The 17089-nt window shown below is 45.4% G+C and overlaps 1 protein-coding gene across 2 annotated transcripts; it reads left to right on the top strand.

The window, feature by feature from the left end:
* The first annotated feature begins 1186 nt into the window (after positions 1–1186).
* LOC111855193 (alpha-1A adrenergic receptor) lies at positions 1187–15808 on the top strand. Of its 2 annotated transcripts, XM_023833989.2 has the most exons (3): positions 1187–1694; positions 1929–2944; positions 12263–15808. In XM_023833989.2, exons 2-3 carry the CDS (start codon positions 1984–1986, stop codon positions 12829–12831), a joined length of 1530 nt encoding a protein of 509 aa, XP_023689757.2. In that variant the 5' UTR covers positions 1187–1694; positions 1929–1983; the 3' UTR covers positions 12832–15808. The 2 variants fall into 2 exon arrangements, with proteins under 2 accessions (XP_023689757.2, XP_072573358.1); XM_072717257.1 differs by having other exon boundaries at positions 1187–2944.
* Positions 15809–17089: the final 1281 nt, after the last annotated feature.

The raw sequence follows: 17089 nt of genomic DNA, 5'->3' as shown, positions 1-17089 counted from the left end.
AGTGTTTTAACTGCTACTGACAAACACTAAAGCCACAAAAGTCAGTACTTTGCATTATGTCTGTCAGTGCTGGTATTGGATTTATATTGGTTGCCCCAAGTGTAAAAACAAAGTGTAATCTGAAGAAATATCGTGTAACCACCTCACTGTAAGGTTTAGAAAGGCAGCGTTGAGATATGGGCTCAGGCTGGGCTGAGTGAGCTACAGAGACGCGTTATGGAGCTGCGGCTTCACATCGCCTATGGAACACTGCTGTTGTACCCTTGTGTAGGAAATTAAACTTCATCAAGCTGCCTGCTGAAATAATCGGTAAAATTTCAAACCATGCAGTTGTATTTAAAAGTTATAGAACAACAAAAATGTTTTTGTTTTCCTATTGGAAAAAAAAAAACTTTCTAAATGTGGTAATGAAAATCATTATCTGTTGAAAGCTACTGTCAGCAGGGTCAGGGTAAACAATGCTTGACTTGCAGGTCCATGCCAGTCTTATGAAGGCAGGGTAAGTTCTGAGGGCTGTCTAAAAATATCTCTATACAGTACATTAGCGCTCTGATACATTCCGGTGTCTGCGACAATGCCCGGACAGACACACGCGACAGCTGCGTTTGTATACGAGCTATTTGGTTAGTTTGGGTTCTTTGTGAATACGTTATATTTAGCTGTTGCGTCGATTTTTGTAAGAACATTACCCTATTGTCCAGGCTTTAATTCCAATAAAAAATATATATGTATAATTATATTTAGAATTAAACTATGTATGTAGCATTTTATGCATATATGTAATGTCTTTCCGCTATAAAAAAATATAAATATAATGTAACTTTTATTTAACGTAGATATTAACCAGCGATACTATATAGAAATATTTATGATGAAGCGCTATAAAGAGGCCGTCCGGACAGGAGTCCGTCATCTATATTAACGGTGTTAAAAAAGTATAAAATATTTTAAATATCATTATTTTATTTTAGTCCCAAGCCTGTAGACTAGCTGTTTTTAACTGATTCTTCTTTTGTGATAAGTTTTTGCAGAAATACGGGCTATTACCACAGGAATGAAAAATATTCGATTGTCTATTAACTGTGTAATAATAATAATAATAATAATAATAATAATAATAATAATAATAATGGTCCATAGCACTATGTGCTTTGGACCCGTAATAATAATAGGCTAGAAATAGCAGCACATGTAGCAATAGCAGTAGCAATACTCTTTATAGTATTACGCTATATTCCTCTTGTTTTTACTAATACTAATAATGAGAGATTGGATCGTTCCGTTGGATAATAATTAGATAGAATTTAGATGAATTAGGCACTTTTCACTATTAGAAATTATATTTTTTTCAAGCCTGTCATGCCGTTTAATTAACGCCGGTGACAGACTGATTGGCACTTCTTATACACTTAAGCATTTAGATGTGAGAGAGTCCTTACAGGTTTCCACTGACTTGGGGCAAGAGGTGCGCTCCCGGACCCGGCGTTGGTTTGCAGCTCACGCGTGTCCTCTGTCGCAGTATGCGCGACGTGGAGTATAGTCGATGACGCCATACGCTTCGTCCCCCCCAAAAGCGCTCCCCATTCATAGCACTAAGCGGACAGCGGAGGGGCAGCGGCAGCGCGGGTGAAGTTGCGGTTGTCCAGGATCCCACGTTGTGCACAGGGCGCTGCAGAACCAAAGCACGTCTACAGGCAAGCTAAGCACGGAGAAAAAGAATTTAAACGGACAAAAATATGCCGCGCTTCTGCAAACAGAACTGTAGATTTCACAGTTGAACTGCTAAAGAAAAGTTTTCAAAAATGTGTTGTTGTTTATATTGAATCATTGTACGAACACAAATTGGCTTTTGATACGCTGATCATACTGTTGAGATCTGAAGAGCATCAAGGTGCCATGCTGTTTTTCTGTCCCTGATGTTTTTATAGGTTTACTGCATGTCGGAGAAATGCTAGTGTGCTATGGAGGACCAGTGTCGCCAAAATGAGTTCGGACACTGATGATGCTGCGAAGTTTTGGAGTAACGGATCCTCGGAGCTGTACGGCGGGTTACTGTTGGAGCCCAACAGCACAAATCTGACTTCGGGGAATGAGTCCGAACCGAATGCCCTGGACCTCACTCGGGCGGTCCCCCTGGGTATGGTCTTGGGCGCATTTATCGTTTTCGCCATCGTGGGCAATATCCTTGTCATTCTTTCTGTGGTGTGCAACAGGCATCTGAGGACCCCCACAAACTATTTCATTATCAACTTGGCCATCGCCGACTTGTTGCTGAGCACCACGGTCCTGCCTGTCTCCGCCACCTTGGAGATCCTCAACTACTGGGTGTTCGGCAGGATCTTCTGCGACATTTGGGCGGCGGTGGACGTGTTATGCTGCACAGCATCCATCATGAGCTTGTGCGTGATCTCCATAGATCGCTACATCGGAGTGAGCTACCCGCTACGGTATCCCAGCATCGTTACAGAGAGGAGAGCTCTCCTTGCCATGTTCGGGGTGTGGGTTCTGTCGGTGGTCATTTCGATCGGACCTTTGCTAGGTTGGAAGCAGGCGCCCTCACCTGACGACAGGGTATGCAGAATTAACGAGGAGCCCTTTTACGCACTGTTTTCATCCCTAGGATCCTTCTACATACCTTTGGTGGTCATACTGTCCATGTACTGCCGAGTGTACATAGTGGCCAAAAAGACAACTAAGAACCTGGAGGCCGGCGTGATGAAGGAGCGGACGGACTCCAGTGAGCTCACGCTCCGGATCCACAAAGGATCGCAGCTTCACGAGGACAGCGGGAGCACCGGCAAGGGCCGGGGTCAGCCAAGCCGGAGCTCCCTCACCGTCAAGCTGCTCAAGTTCTCACGGGAAAAGAAGGCTGCTAAAACCTTGGGCGTTGTAGTCGGCATGTTCACCTTGTGCTGGCTGCCCTTCTTCATCGCGCTGCCCATTGGTAAGCGGCAGTTCTTTTATTGCTCCTATAAATGTACCGCCGCCCCTTAAAGTAAACCTCTAATGGTTTTGGTCAGAAGAAATGTTTCCAGCGAATTTAACTGTAATCATTAATCTTATGTGCACTTCTTGGAAAATTTATTTTTCATTTAGGCCTAATGTTTTTTGAATATTACATTTAATTGGTATGAACTCTATGATCTCTATGAACAAATGTTAAATCTTAATTTTTAACTATGCGTTTCCGAATTTTTCGCGTTATACGGCAAAAGTAATAAAATCACGATTTTATCTAAATAGCTGTTTGTAGTCAAGTTCAGCAATATCAAAATAACACTTTTATTACAAGGCAGGATCTCTTTTTGTTGTTATTAACGTGATATATAAAATACTTTGTAAAGTTGATGCGAATATTTAAAAATATAAAATGAATAGTGGAAAATATAACGTAAAATGCTGACGATGTTTTGAAATGATTTCAATATTTCTAAGATAAAATAATTGTATTATTATTAGCATTTATTTTTAATCCAACGGATGCTACATTATTATGACTCTAGCGTTGTGATAATACAAACGGCATATTTTGAACTAAAGTGTGTTTAACTGTATAGGACAGAACTTTTTACATGACAGAAATATATAATTGAACGCATATTTTGTTTAGTCTGAAAAATTGTCTAGATGACTGAAAAAAAATACATTTCGAAATATCGTTAGCTTAAAAATTTTGGTATGATAAGCATGAATTTTAAAACATTATAAAATTAATTAATAAAAAAGGCCAAAACAAATTACTCTAGGTGGAGTTTGGTGAAAGCAGGGCAAATTCCCGTGTTTTTTTTTAATTTTTTTTTAATGTTTTAAGCACGTTTCATTGTTAATAGACCATTATTAAGGTAGACCACACAAGGTCAGGTGAGTACATCAAGCAAAATATGAACTGGTGTCTCTCCGAGAAAATAATCTAACATTTCAATATGAAACTTTTACATGCCAGCCATGGTATATACTTGTTCCCAGCATATCAATTTTCCAGTTCCATGTGTTGGGATCTTACCCGCCCTAGGCCAAACTCGACTCCCAGTCAAACCCTTTCTCAAGCAGTACACCGACTGCGGACCCAGTGTTTAGTGTAGTTTTAAATTGGGACACATTACAGATATATTGTCCAATTGATGTCCTGGACGTTTCATTTAATCCCGATATTGGTTAGACGGACCCAGGTCTTTTTCACTTACATTCCTGCACTGTGCTAAAAAGCCACGTCCTACTATCTGTTTCACTGTGGATTGTTAGTGATTGTTACTGATCTTTACATACATTCTTTACTATAATCTCCGTGGGAATAGACTAAATGTTCCCTCCTTTAAAGATATAAATGCTCAAAACTGATCAAAAAAAATTAGTGTTGACTTCAGTGTTTCATGTGTTTTTGTTTGGTTTGTTCGTGCATGTTTTTGAATTTTATCCAGAATATTTTATGCCGTTAAAGTGTGACCCCGAGTTTAGCAAGAGTTGTTACAGCTGGGGAGAGATATGTCTGAAAACAATCGCAGTGATATATATTTGCTTTGATGAACAACATATTTCATGTGAAAACAGGGAGTGCGCAGGTGCAGCAGCACAAATTGACGGCGATCTTGCAGATCTGTGATGCAGTAGTTTGTTTGACTGCGCAAACACTTCATATTAGCAGGAGGGTATTTGTACCCTTTGTGCAGAGCCAAGCCCTGCGGACAGAGGGCAGCTTCCATGGAACCCTGGCACCGCTGCTCCTGGACTTTGTTTTCTACCTGGAGCGGGTCAGAGGGTTCTCTGGCGTTAGAGACTTTAGGGTCCATCCCTCACAGAAGTCCAGTTTTCAAAGCGCGCCGTGGTCCACGTGGTAAGAATGAGTGCCCCGTCCACGTTTGACAGGATTATAGTGTTGCATAAACAGGATGGTCACACGGGCAGGCTCTGGGCTAGCGAAGGCAGTTGCTAGGAGACCGGAGGGAGATCAGAGCCACTTCCCGAAGAGTCTCCAGAGCTCTGCCATCCCATAAACTGATGCCAGGCCCCCCAGTGGGTTCCTGTAGCCCAGGCACGGTCGGGTGATGCATCACGCCACTGCCCCCGCACTCTCTGCATAGCGTCATCTAGTGGAAATTAAATGTCGTGCCAAGTGCAGTAACGGCATCACCAATTCCTCACCATGGTCATGGAAGCATGGAGTGGGGAACACATACAATGTATCCCTCTCTCCCATTGTGTGGAACCCCATATGTTGACCATGTGGGAACGTTCAGTGAGAAGACGTGGTCGTCCAGCATGGTTTCTCAATACGTGTCGGAATTATGAATTATCAAGGATATGTACACATCCTGGACTCAGTCAATGACGGAATATTAGGCATCTGGACAACAAGGTCTTCATAAACAGCCCAGGCTTTTCTTCTTATGAGTGAGTACTTTCCATTTTGATGGGTTTTGCAGGGAGATGAGGACTGGGATGGTCCCCAGAATCAGACACGCTCCAGGTGATCTTTTGATCCGGGGAGTGAAACCTGACAAGAGTTTAGTCACATTTCTGCAGGTCATGCCAGACCAGAACGGACCAGTAGAAGCCAACGGCTGCATTTACATTCATTTATTTACATTATCCAGAGTAACATACAATTGAGAAGGCAAGGTCAGCTGTTCCCAGGAACAATTGGGCTTAGGGGCCTAGCCAACAGTGACATCACTCTGCCAGCCATGGGATTTGAACAGTATCCTAACCCACGGAGCCGCACGCTGCCCTGCTCGTGGCATTCGTCAGTTAAAGGGAAAGCCGAGATGAAGATGGATGAAGAGGAAGATGGCAAAATTGGGAATGAATTCTAAGGGTGGCTAGCCCAGTGGTTTTGGGGTGGACTGTAACTCCTAATGGTTGCTGGTTGTTGAAGTACCAGGATGAGTCTTTCTGTACTACAGCAGTATGCTACTCAGACAAAATTACCCCATGTACCTATCCAGCTGTAAAACAGCAATGTTTTTGTCAGATTTATGAGTTCCTCCCCAAAGTGAGCATAATGAACTGCTTTTGTGAAAGATGTCTGAAAGTTATGGGGCTGTCTGCATGAAAGGTATCGTCAGGGAGACGTCTGTGGTGGCTTTTGTTGGCAAGGCAGACGTGTGAGGAAACGCGCGGGACTAGTCCAAGTGGTTGTGTCCAGCCAGGGGAAAGAGACTCTCAGCCATGTGCTGACAGCTCCTGTGGCCAGCAAACACGTGGATTACGTGAATTACCATTTCAGGCAATCCCTGCCGGCTCGCAGCACTTCATTTGAGCTCAGCCGCTGGCTAGTGACAAATGCGTCCCTTTTTGGGTCCCATTTTCTGTTTCTTCTGTGGTGTCTTCTCAGCTTAACTGGGTTCTCGCAGTTGTCGAGGGCGACATGCTTTTGACCAATCAAAAGTAATCTTACGTGGCCATCTTAGAACGATTACCCTCTTAGCCCGACTAGTACCCTGTTATTTAAAGTGACACAAATCCCTTTAAGCATCACAGCTGACTGCTCTGCCACGTTGATACCAAAGGTAACAAGGGTCTGTGATTGTGAATAATGATAAACTCTGGGAATTTAAGTTCCTTAATCAACTGAAGAGGATACTTAGGCCCTCTCTTTGATTTTGAAGGGCATGCTGAGCATGAGATGACAATGAAAGATAGCTGTCTGAAGACCATAGTCTCAAGGTGCTAAGGGCAAAGGATTCTCATGTTGAATCTGAATGGAAGGATTAGCACATGTGGGGCAATTTTAATGCATTCTCTTTCACATACCGTGCCAGAATGCAGCGTTGAGTTTGCTGGTAGTGCTTTTGAGTTAATTCCTTTCTTCTGTGACCATCCACGTCTTCAGACGTCTGTATTTCCACTCAGGGCTGGTATGAGTGATGTCATGTGATACAACATTTTCTCCCCTCTTCAGACTCTTCCTTCTTCTCCGAGAGGACCCTCCCCTTCCTGGAAGGGACACGTTGGTGTTTTTACATGAGCTGGGCTTTGTACCTTCTTCTCTTATCCTCTCACCCGGCCAGTGCTCCCATTACACGTTGCTCTGTGTGCTGAGTAGTGCTTGCTAACAGAGTTATTAGGTGGTTTGCTGCTCTTTTGCGGTCCCACATTTCCCTGCTAGATGTTAGAAATGGTCCAGCTCGCCCTTATACACCATAGACAAAAAGCAAGAAAAATGGCTCCACTGTTTATTTATTTGGTTTTTCCCTCCTGCTTGGTTTCTTCTGAAAGTCAGTGGTAAACCTGCAGAGTTGGGCAAATAGAGGATCTGGACCACAGTGAACAGAACCAGGAGTCTGCTGTGGTGGGGATCGCTGTCACAAAGAGGTCACATGGGAGAAGGCAAAGCAAAGCGGATATTTGAGTGTAAACATGAGGGTCGGCTAGCTGGGCGGTTTAGGGAAAATGCACATACACACACACGCACGCACACACACAAACACACGCACACACACAGATACACAAAAATAGCAAGCTAGCTTACTCCGATCTCCTTCAAACACAGAAGTCGATTGGAAGCGGAACTAAGAACTGTAGAGGCTGCTCGGAGCGGGGAGACCGTGCTCGTAACATTGGAGAATCCTGCTTGTAACGTTGGAGAAACCTGTTCGTAACATTGGAGAACACTAGAGAAACGTGCCTGTGACGTTGGAGGAATGTGCCTGTAACATTGGAGAAACGTGCCTGTAACACTGGAGAAACGTGCTCTCCTCTCACAGCAAGAACTGTCTCCACTGACGGCCATGTCTACGTGAATCACATTAAGGAGGTAATGAAATGAGACATATGGCTCAGCATCCTAGTCCCATAACGATGGCAGAGATTATCGCAGAGCCAATCTTTTTTACATATTAATCAGTTTTGCTGTAAGCAGGGATGTAACAGGATTGAACATTGGAGCGAGGCAGTCTCTGCATGCGGGCATGCATGACACGCAGTGGCACCATGGCATGCAGTCATCACGCAGAAAGGGCTGTGGGAAATGAAGCCCGGATGCTCCCTTCCCCAGCATCCTCACAGTGGTGAAAAAAAAAAATCATTAGCCCTCCGTGGATAATTGCGTTATTTTTTCCCACTCAGATTTCGCAGGCATTTAATAGGTACGATCGGTGCTAATGTTCCGCAAAAGTTTCCCAATTAGAGACGGCCGGGCCGCCGAACGTGACACGGGTGCTGCCAGAGTGGAGTGGCGTCTTTAATGTGCCCTGGGATGAGGGAGAAGCCCCCCCCCCCAACCCCAGTGGAAATTGAAAACGCATCTCAGGCGAAGAGTAATGAGCGGCTAAGTGCACAGCGCCGGAAATGTGCTGGTGTCACTGGAGCACTGAGGCCCAAAGGGAAGAACTGCATCCCATCTTTCAGCCGCAGACACAACCCCCCCCCCCCCCCCCAGAGATGCACCCCTGCTTAGGGAGGATCTTGAGGGCTATATTCGAAACATACCGATGATATGAATCATTCTGTGTTTTTTTTTTTTTGGGGGGGGGGGGGCAGTTTATATCTCTCTTCACTTGACATCTCAGACTTGCCTTTAGAAGTCATAATGAAATTATATTGTAGCTCAGGGTGGTTTTTCACCATTTAATTTAAAGATCACATCAGTCGGGCTACCATGGTGTAGCAGCTATCTTTGTGCTTGATGAGCATATGGCACTAGGCTTTGATTAATCAATTTGTGGTGTGCAAGCTCTCATTGTGTGCTACGCAGCTACATGTCAATCTCAGTGATTACTGATTGACAGCGATGTCACTGAGTGAATGCGTGGTTGAGGGTGGGACGACCACGATGTGAATCTTTTGTTTCTCACAGAGGCAGCTCTTGTTTCTGACAGTGGTGACATCTTTTTGACATCTCTTGCCTGTCGTCCATAAACCACAGGTGGAAAAATGCTCAGATCTTCAGTAACACTTCAGTCAATTACCCATCATGCACTGCCTCAGACCAAACTCAGCCAGACGCCCCTTTTCTGTGAGACTACACTCCCCCACACGACAACAAGTCAACAGGAAGTGGGATGAGTGTTAGAGCCCAGAATAAAGTGAAAACAACCATGGTGATAAACCAGCATGGCTTAACAAAAGAGCAGCATCGCTAATTTTGTCGATGATGGATCGAAATGAGGAAAATTCAATATTGGACTCAAGTCAGATTCTACTAAATCACATCCTGCGATGAGAGTTTGCTTTAGCTGGGCAACACGTGATTTTTATCAGCATTATTATGTAACCTATGTGGAAAAAAACATCAAAATCTTTGGCAGCGCAAGACAAATGAAAAATCTCGAATGCCTGAGAAGTGGATGGTAACACATTCCCAAGCCTGCATTCTCCCGTGTGGAGAGCAGGGTCACTCCGCACTGTTTCTTTATCCAGTCCCATAGCTAGTGGTGGTCTATCCACCACCACTGAGCTGTCGATGGGGAAACTTTAATTACATATTAGTCTGCAGCACCCTTGGGTGAATGCACAGAAATAGCAGGTCGTCAAGTCCAGCGTGGTGTTGGGTGTCCATCCTGCATCGGATTACAGATATCACAGCTGCCAGCAGCACAGAGAATTATCACGGGCTTTTTGCAGATAATAGTGGGCGATTATTTTTGGCCAGCCGGCTTTTGCACCGGCCGCCAAAGCCAATATGTCTCTTCCTTTCTAGTCTCTCCTGAGCTAGTTCGTTTGTGTTTGCCTTTAATTAACAGTGCTCAGCGACCCTGTAAGAGTAAATCTCTTGTGCAGTGTGAAACCCCTGTTGGACTTTTAGGTGTACAGCTGAGTGCCTGCTAATTATTGGGATTCCCTTTGAGAGGGAGCGTGACATCCGATAGAGTAGCATCTCAAGGGATACTGTCGGGGAAGCCTTTTGCTTTGGAGAATGTTTCGCGAAAGCCTCCCTCCCCCCTTCGTAGTCCTCACAGCCAGCCTGCTCCACCCCGTCCCCCTCCCTACGTGGGTCAAAGCCGGTCTCCTGGGGGCCGTTTCTTACCTGGCAGCGTGTACCCGGGGTCTGAGGCCCCTTCGCTTACCTTCCAGCCTCCCCCGCCTGGTAGCTGGCCGTTACGGCCGCGTGGGCAGGGGTGCCAGATGGCGCGGTGCTCCGGGGGGAATGAGGAGTGGAGCATGACGACAACAGGGCCTGCGATAAGAGCAGAATGTGGCCCGCGTGTCCGCACCCTTTGGGAGACGCCTTCCCTCTCACTCAGCGGCCGGTGCTTCCACATGCCATTTTCACCTCCGGGAGTGACCATGGAGCGGGATTATATCATGTGTGGGATGGGTTCCTCGCGCACACCCCACCCCACGCACACGCGTCTTTAGGGTGTCATTTGCACAAACAATGGAGTTTAAGGGGCTCTTGTGTCCGACGGTGGTGACGAGGAAAGCAAGAAGAAATGGCGGCTGCCACCTGGAACAGCAGCATCTTTTGAATCTTGACTATTTGTTAAATGCGGCATGACCATCTTTACAACTTATCAAAATACATCACATCATACTTTATTATTATTATCCTATTATGCCTGTTTGGCAAAATTCAGCATCTTGTCATTCCTTTAAAAAATACACCATCTCTGTAATTTTAACCTGAAAATCGACTTTTTCTGTAAAAAGAAAAAAAAACCTCACATGTAAAATTAAACATTTCTCATCCAGTATAATCCTTAAAATGTATGGTAATTAATGGAAGCGGTGGTTTCATTTAGCCGAACCTCTCGTTACGGTAGCTGAAATAGACTACTTGTTGCGTTAGCGCTTGAATGTAATTTGTGCACTTTGGTTAACTCAATTGAATTCACTCACGGTGCGGGTTACAATGGTTCGTGTGTATGGGCTATCACTTTAGGACAGGCATTATCGGGAGCCCATCTGATCTGGTCCTGCAGGGACATTTTCCCCAAGCCTAGAGCCCCGGGCCAGGGCACTTTATCAGATTTTACTGTGGTTTTCCCCCAGAATGCATGGCAGAGTTAGCGGGGCCGTCTTTAGCGTTCATTTCATTAACTGTAAAGATCCTTTCCATAATGGGACGTTTGGCAAAGAGACTGCTGGAAAAAAATCATTATGCATCGTTTTTAAAAAGTGGAATTAAAATGGTGGAATGACATAGATAAAATTAGTTAAAAAATATTGGATGCACAGATGGTTTTAGATTTTAGATTAAATTGGAAACGAATGCGCTTATAAAGAAAAACCCGTATATTGTCAAAAATGTGATCATAAATAATGGTAATACAGGAAGCCACGGTAGTTTCGGTGATTTGTTTATGGCGATACAGTCCCATGGTGCTGCCTTCCAGCAAACGCAAAGCAAGAACCGCCGCTTGAGTATGAATTGCGGAGGTTTTCTGTCTGCGTTTTTCCCCGTTTTATAGAAAGTGTAACAGAATAGGAATGCGATTCATCACACCCCCCGTCAAATGCACACCGCGGTGCCGGCGGGACAGGGCAGATCCCCCCTCCCCCGAAAAATAGCTGCGAGGCCAGAGAGGAGTACCAAAGTCCTGGGGGAATCGTGTTTACTGGAGACCCCAAGAGGACCTGAGAGACCCTGGGAAGCCAATGACTGAAAAGTAAAAGGGCCCTATCACGCCATCCTGACCTCGGCAGCGCGCTGTGAGAGGGGCTCGGCGTGCCCATGTGTGCGTGCATCATTCTTGGGTTTTAAATAGATTTTTTTTTCAGCGGGGTGGAGTATGGGGAAAGAAAATTGTATAGGGCTAATGTCACACGCAAATATGCTGGATTAATTGCCTCTCTTCGCCGCGTGTTTACAAGATTAAGCAAAAAAGAATGTTGATGGCATTTCCTTTTAAAAAACCAGATAGTGGTTACTTTTACATAAAAAATAAAATAACAATGCGGCCAGCATTACGAATACAACTTACCAATATTAATTGTTGTCATATGCTGCCCTCTGTCGGACAACAAGTAGTCGTTACAGGCAACATGAACGAAAACGTATGAAAAAGGTTATGGGTAGTTAATCCCAGGCCCTCAATTACGATGAGATGGAACGGATTATAAGGTTTGCTGAGACTCATTCACCGAATGAGAAGTTCAGCTGAATACTTAGCATATTCCTTGATTTTTATATATTTTATATATATTATATATTTTCTGGTTTATAAAGCACATTGCAGGTGCTGAAATGTACACTCAGGTAGTTTTTAATAATAAAATAATACTGAACAAATAAAATAATGATAGAGTGATAAAACAATATTGAAAAGGGGAAGAATTAATATGTGTCAAATACACCTATTTAAAATCTTTATGTCTTCCACAGGGTCGTTCAACGCCAGCCTGCGTGCTCCTAAACCCCTCTTCAATGTGATCTTCTGGCTCGGTTACTTCAACAGCTGTCTGAACCCCATCATCTACCCCTGCTACAGCCGGGAGTTCAAGCTGGCCTTCATCCGCATCCTCAGGTGCCAGTGCCGGCACAGGAAACGCCCAGGCTGGAAGGCCTACAACTACCGGAGCTCCCACCTCAGCTCCTCCAGCAACTCGAGGAAAGACTCCGTGGGCAACAACTCCACCTGCCTCAACGGTAGCCAGCGGACGCTCTCCTCAGCCACCCCCAGCCCCAGCTATCTTCACAAGGGCGCCCCGGTGGAGCTCAGCGCCTACCACACATGGGCGTCCACCTCCCCTTCCTCCCTGCCTGGAAGCCCCTCTGACAGCCATCTGGGAGGGTTCTTGTACCTGAGCCCTAGCAACAGGCTCAGTGCACACAGCATGTTGTGTCCTGGGGAGCTACAGTCCACTAGCCTCCGGCTCCCGTGCGGGCAGAACGGCAGCAGGTGTGTGGAGCATGATCAGCGGACCAGGACGGCCCTGGAAAGTGTGCTGTGACGTATGAGCTTTCTCCCCGCTGAGATGAGTCCCACACCCATAGCCTGGCCCCAAACCCTCGGCCATGTGCATTAACCTTGAAAGGGGCAGAGAGGATATTTGGGGATAAACGCAGTCTGTATTCGTCAGCGTGCAATGGACTGTACCGGGGGGGCTAACACTTGTTCAGTTAAACGGGATGTTCGCTGAGAACATTTCTAATAGGCACTGCAAGTGTCAGTCAGCGATGACACTTATAGCCTTAACCAATCAGCAGTGATTTCAGGGGTATCAGCAAATGAATGTGAGAGAAACCAGCAAGAAAATACCAGGCCAAGCTATGAATGAGGGAGTATTACACCAGGTTTACATCCCGTGTATAGATATCACAGTAAAGTGGCGAACCTGACTTTTTGCATATGTGCCGTGCGCCATCATGTTCCTGCCGGCGCACGATCTGACATGGCGTTCCAGCATTACAGACATTTCTGTGCAGGAAACCAGAAGAATAACACTGTCTGTTTCTTTGACTGATGGTTCATGTGTCATCCATACCAAACAATAAGCTGCACTTATCATTCCGTAACGCGGGGTGTCAAACGACCGGACAGGTCACGTGGTGCTTCTGAGCACTGTTTACATGTGGAACCCGCATTTACATCTGTGCTGTGCATATCGGACTCAATTTACGCTCACATGATCCCTGTGGCTTTGTTTTCATTATACAGTTAAATTATCAGCTTTTACTTTGGAACTGAAATGAAATTTAAAAGTAAAAATTATGAAAAATGTATTATGCCAATTTGAATCCTGTATAGCAAATATATTAAACATTGCAATTTTATCTTTATTTGCATGACAACATTAATATATTCCTATAGCTATAAAAGAAGCAATATTTGATATATTTGTCCTGTATAATATACATCCATCCATCCATCCATCTTCTGACCGTGTCGGGGTCATGGCAGGACTTGTACAATATGTATGGACATATTTAAACTCTTTTCCTTAGATTTCTTTGGCGTATTGTATCATTTGTGTTGCTTTTGTTCAGAGATGGGCATTGGGTTTTCTATCATTAAAGCCCCCCCACTACTATATTGGAGAAAAGTCGTTTGAACGTGGAAGTATCATTGCTCAAGGTCAGTCGCTGTGATCCTTCAGCTACTAGTCAACCTGCCAAAAGCTTCTTTCAGAAAGATCGTTGTGATCTTTACCCGCTCAGGAATGTGTCACCTCAGATCGCTAATTCAGTCTTCAGTACTACAAAAACAGTCTTTGACAGGATGGGGGTGGAGGCACTGTGACTCGCTCCCAAGGCTGTTGCTGTAATACAGGGTGGAGCGTCGTTGCCATGACACTGTGGTGGCTCTGCCCGTCTGCCTGTCGCATCTACCATCTCCTACTTGACCTCGGTGGCAGCAGCAGAGGTTTCCTGAGAACGCGTGGGTCAGAGCGGGCATCAGAGAGGCCGGCCCAAAACAAAGGCCATGAGTCGGAGCGGGCGTCAGAGAGGCCGGCCCAAAACAAAGGCCGTGGGTCAGAGCGGGCGTCAGAGAGGCCGGCCCAAAACAAAGGCGGTGGGTCGGAGCGGGCGTCGGAGAGGCCGGCCCAAAACAAAGGCCGTGGGTCGGAGCGGGCGTCAGAGAGGCCGGCCCAAAACAAAGGCCATGAGTCGGAGCGGGCGTCAGAGAGGCCGGCCCAAAACAAAGGCGGTGGGTCGGAGCGGGCGTCAGAGAGGCCGGCCCAAAACAAAGGTGGTGACTCGGAGCGGGCGTCGGAGAGGCCGACCCAAAACAAAAGCCGTGGGCCGGAGCGGGCGTCGGAGAGGCCGGCCCAAAACAAAGGCGGTGGGTCGGAGCGGGCGTCGGAGAGGCCGGCCCAAAACAAAGGCCGCGGGTCGGAGCGGGCGTCAGAGAGGCCGGCCCAAAACAAAGGCGGTGACTCGGAGCGGGCGTCGGAGAGGCCGACCCAAAACAAAAGCCGTGGGCTGGAGCGGGCGTCGGAGAGGCCGGCCCAAAACAAAGGCGGTGGGTCGGAGCGGGCGTCGGAGAGGCCGGCCCAAAACAAAGGCCGTGGGTCGGAGAAGCCGGCTCAAAATGAAGGCTGTGTGCTTGGAAATGCTTTCCAGTGGAGGTCTTCCTCTGTTCCTGTAACCTTTCTTCAGTGCCTGTTTTGCTTTAACTGGGAGACATTTCATTTCACTGCTTCAATTCAATATGAAATGTGTTTTTTCCTCAATAGATTTGAATTTCATATGCTTCACTCTAGCAGAGGTAATATATACGTATTCAATAGGAATTCTATAATTCGGAACTTTTCAAAACATGACGGTATACTAACACAACACTATACATACAGTATGTATGCTATGCAAGCGTCAGTAAATAACCATACTGTTGTAGAGAAGTAAGAAACATATATCTTTCTGCCATCAAGTAGCCAAAACTGAGGGCCGGTTCCACCAGACTGAATCTTGAACCTGTCCCCTCCGTCCATCGTCCCAGCATTTCATCTGTCAGCCAGATCTAGCAGGAACTGACGAAACATTACACCAGAGTAACCTTGCCCATAGCAGGTTTAAAACCTTTGTAAATAAAGACAGCAAAATATGGGTTTATGGGATGCCTTTGTAGTATCTACTAAAGATTTCAAATGTTTATTATTTTGTTCATTTATTTCGAGGTGCCCACATGAAGCAGGGTAAAAAAAATATTTCGTCAATAATATTTTTGCATCCAAGAGTTTTTTTGTGGCTGGTAATACTTTGATGTCCTTTTCACTATGGTTGAAATATTCTGCGTCTCTCTGGGTGATCGTCGTTCTCTTCATCAAGACAAAAAATACATGCATTCCACGGATGCGGTTCTGAAAGTGGCATTTCCTGTTCGTTATTGAGGTCACGTGTTTGCCGGCCTCGGCCTTGCAGCCGCACATTCTGATTTCAGGTGTGTATTATTTACGTTTTTGTCATTAAAGGTACATTGAAATCCTATTGTGAACTCGTGTCATTTTTGCTCTACATTAATTTGGAAATTATGCTCCCTAAAGTCTGAAGAATTATATTCTGTGAAAGCTGAAGGTACTGCTGCACAGGTATGCACAGTGTGGGCTGCAGGGGCCTTCACAGTGCTGGCTCTCATGATTTTTCATAATCCATTACAGCTGAGCTTCCCCAAGTCCTTCTCTCCTTTGCTACCTTTTTTCATCACTCACAGCGGGTTATGTCACCTGTGTGTCCTTCTGCTTATTTACTGGTGTCCACTGCAAACCCAACAGACCAGTTTTCCCAGCCTAGTCCCGTTTTTGCTCTCTCCCAGCTCCCTGCCAGACCATCCAGGTTTTTGCTCCCTGACAGGCAGTCTTTGTTTTTACTCGCTCCTAGCTCCAGTAAGTATGCAAAATCATGAACTGTCTGAGGGTCCCTGAGGACTGGGTTGGGAAACACCGCTGCAGATCAAAGCATACATGGGAATGACGGACTCCCCGTGCCATCCTCTGCCTTGTCTTTGCTTGCCCAGGTGGTGTGCAGTCACCGAGGACTTTGAGACAGGTGTGGAGTATTAGCTGTCAGAACTGGGCTAGCCTGATCGTGGGAATCACCCAGGCCTGGCACCCTCTGCCTGCCTGACTCCCTCACGTTAGGCAGAGAGAGACGAGCTGACAGGGCCTCAGATGTTTCTATGCTCTGCTGGGTGCATATTCACTCTGAAATATCATGGCACAGCCATTTTGGGGGCAGATGGGTTTTTTTTTGGCTTATTTCAAATAAGGACAAGCACAGGATGTAAGAGACACAAGGAATAGTTTAACTAAAAGGCATTACACCAAAATGAGTTTAATTATTATTTATTTGGTATTTTGTTACAATAGCTTCTAAGAAAAGTTCTAAGTTGTTTTGTTGTCCATTCAGGTTTTTATTATTATTATTATTATTATTGTTGTTGTTGTTGTTGTTGTTGTTATTATCTATATTCAAAGGTGTCATTATTTGCTTTATTAACACTTCAGCATTTTCAAAATGTATTTTTTGTTTTGTTTTGAGCATTGCTTGGAAGAAGACATTTTATGACAAGTGCATAAAGCAGAGGACACACTGGATGGGATGCCAGTCCATCGCAGGACAGGCCCACACACCATCATTTGGGGGAACATTTCAGTTATCTGTATGGCTTTTAACTGCAGGAAAAACAGGGAGGACATGCAAGTTCCACACCCATAAATCGGGGACCGGATTCCCACCCCTAAATGAAGGAGCGAAGATATAGTACAATTT

The sequence above is a fragment of the Paramormyrops kingsleyae genome, chromosome 10 (assembly GCF_048594095.1).
Source record: "Paramormyrops kingsleyae isolate MSU_618 chromosome 10, PKINGS_0.4, whole genome shotgun sequence".
Lineage (NCBI taxonomy): Eukaryota > Metazoa > Chordata > Actinopteri > Osteoglossiformes > Mormyridae > Paramormyrops > Paramormyrops kingsleyae.
The sequence above is the reverse complement of the archived record's forward strand: the minus strand, read 5'-3'. Positions and strand labels throughout refer to the sequence as shown.

Bases quoted from the DNA above. Each gene is read 5' to 3' on its own strand.
- LOC111855193 (XM_023833989.2), top strand. From the start codon at position 1,984: ATGAGTTCGGACACTGATGATGCTGCGAAGTTTTGGAGTAACGGATCC. The intron at 2,945-12,262 runs GTAAGCGGCAGT...TGTCTTCCACAG, and splicing joins CTTCATCGCGCTGCCCATTG to GGTCGTTCAACGCCAGCCTG.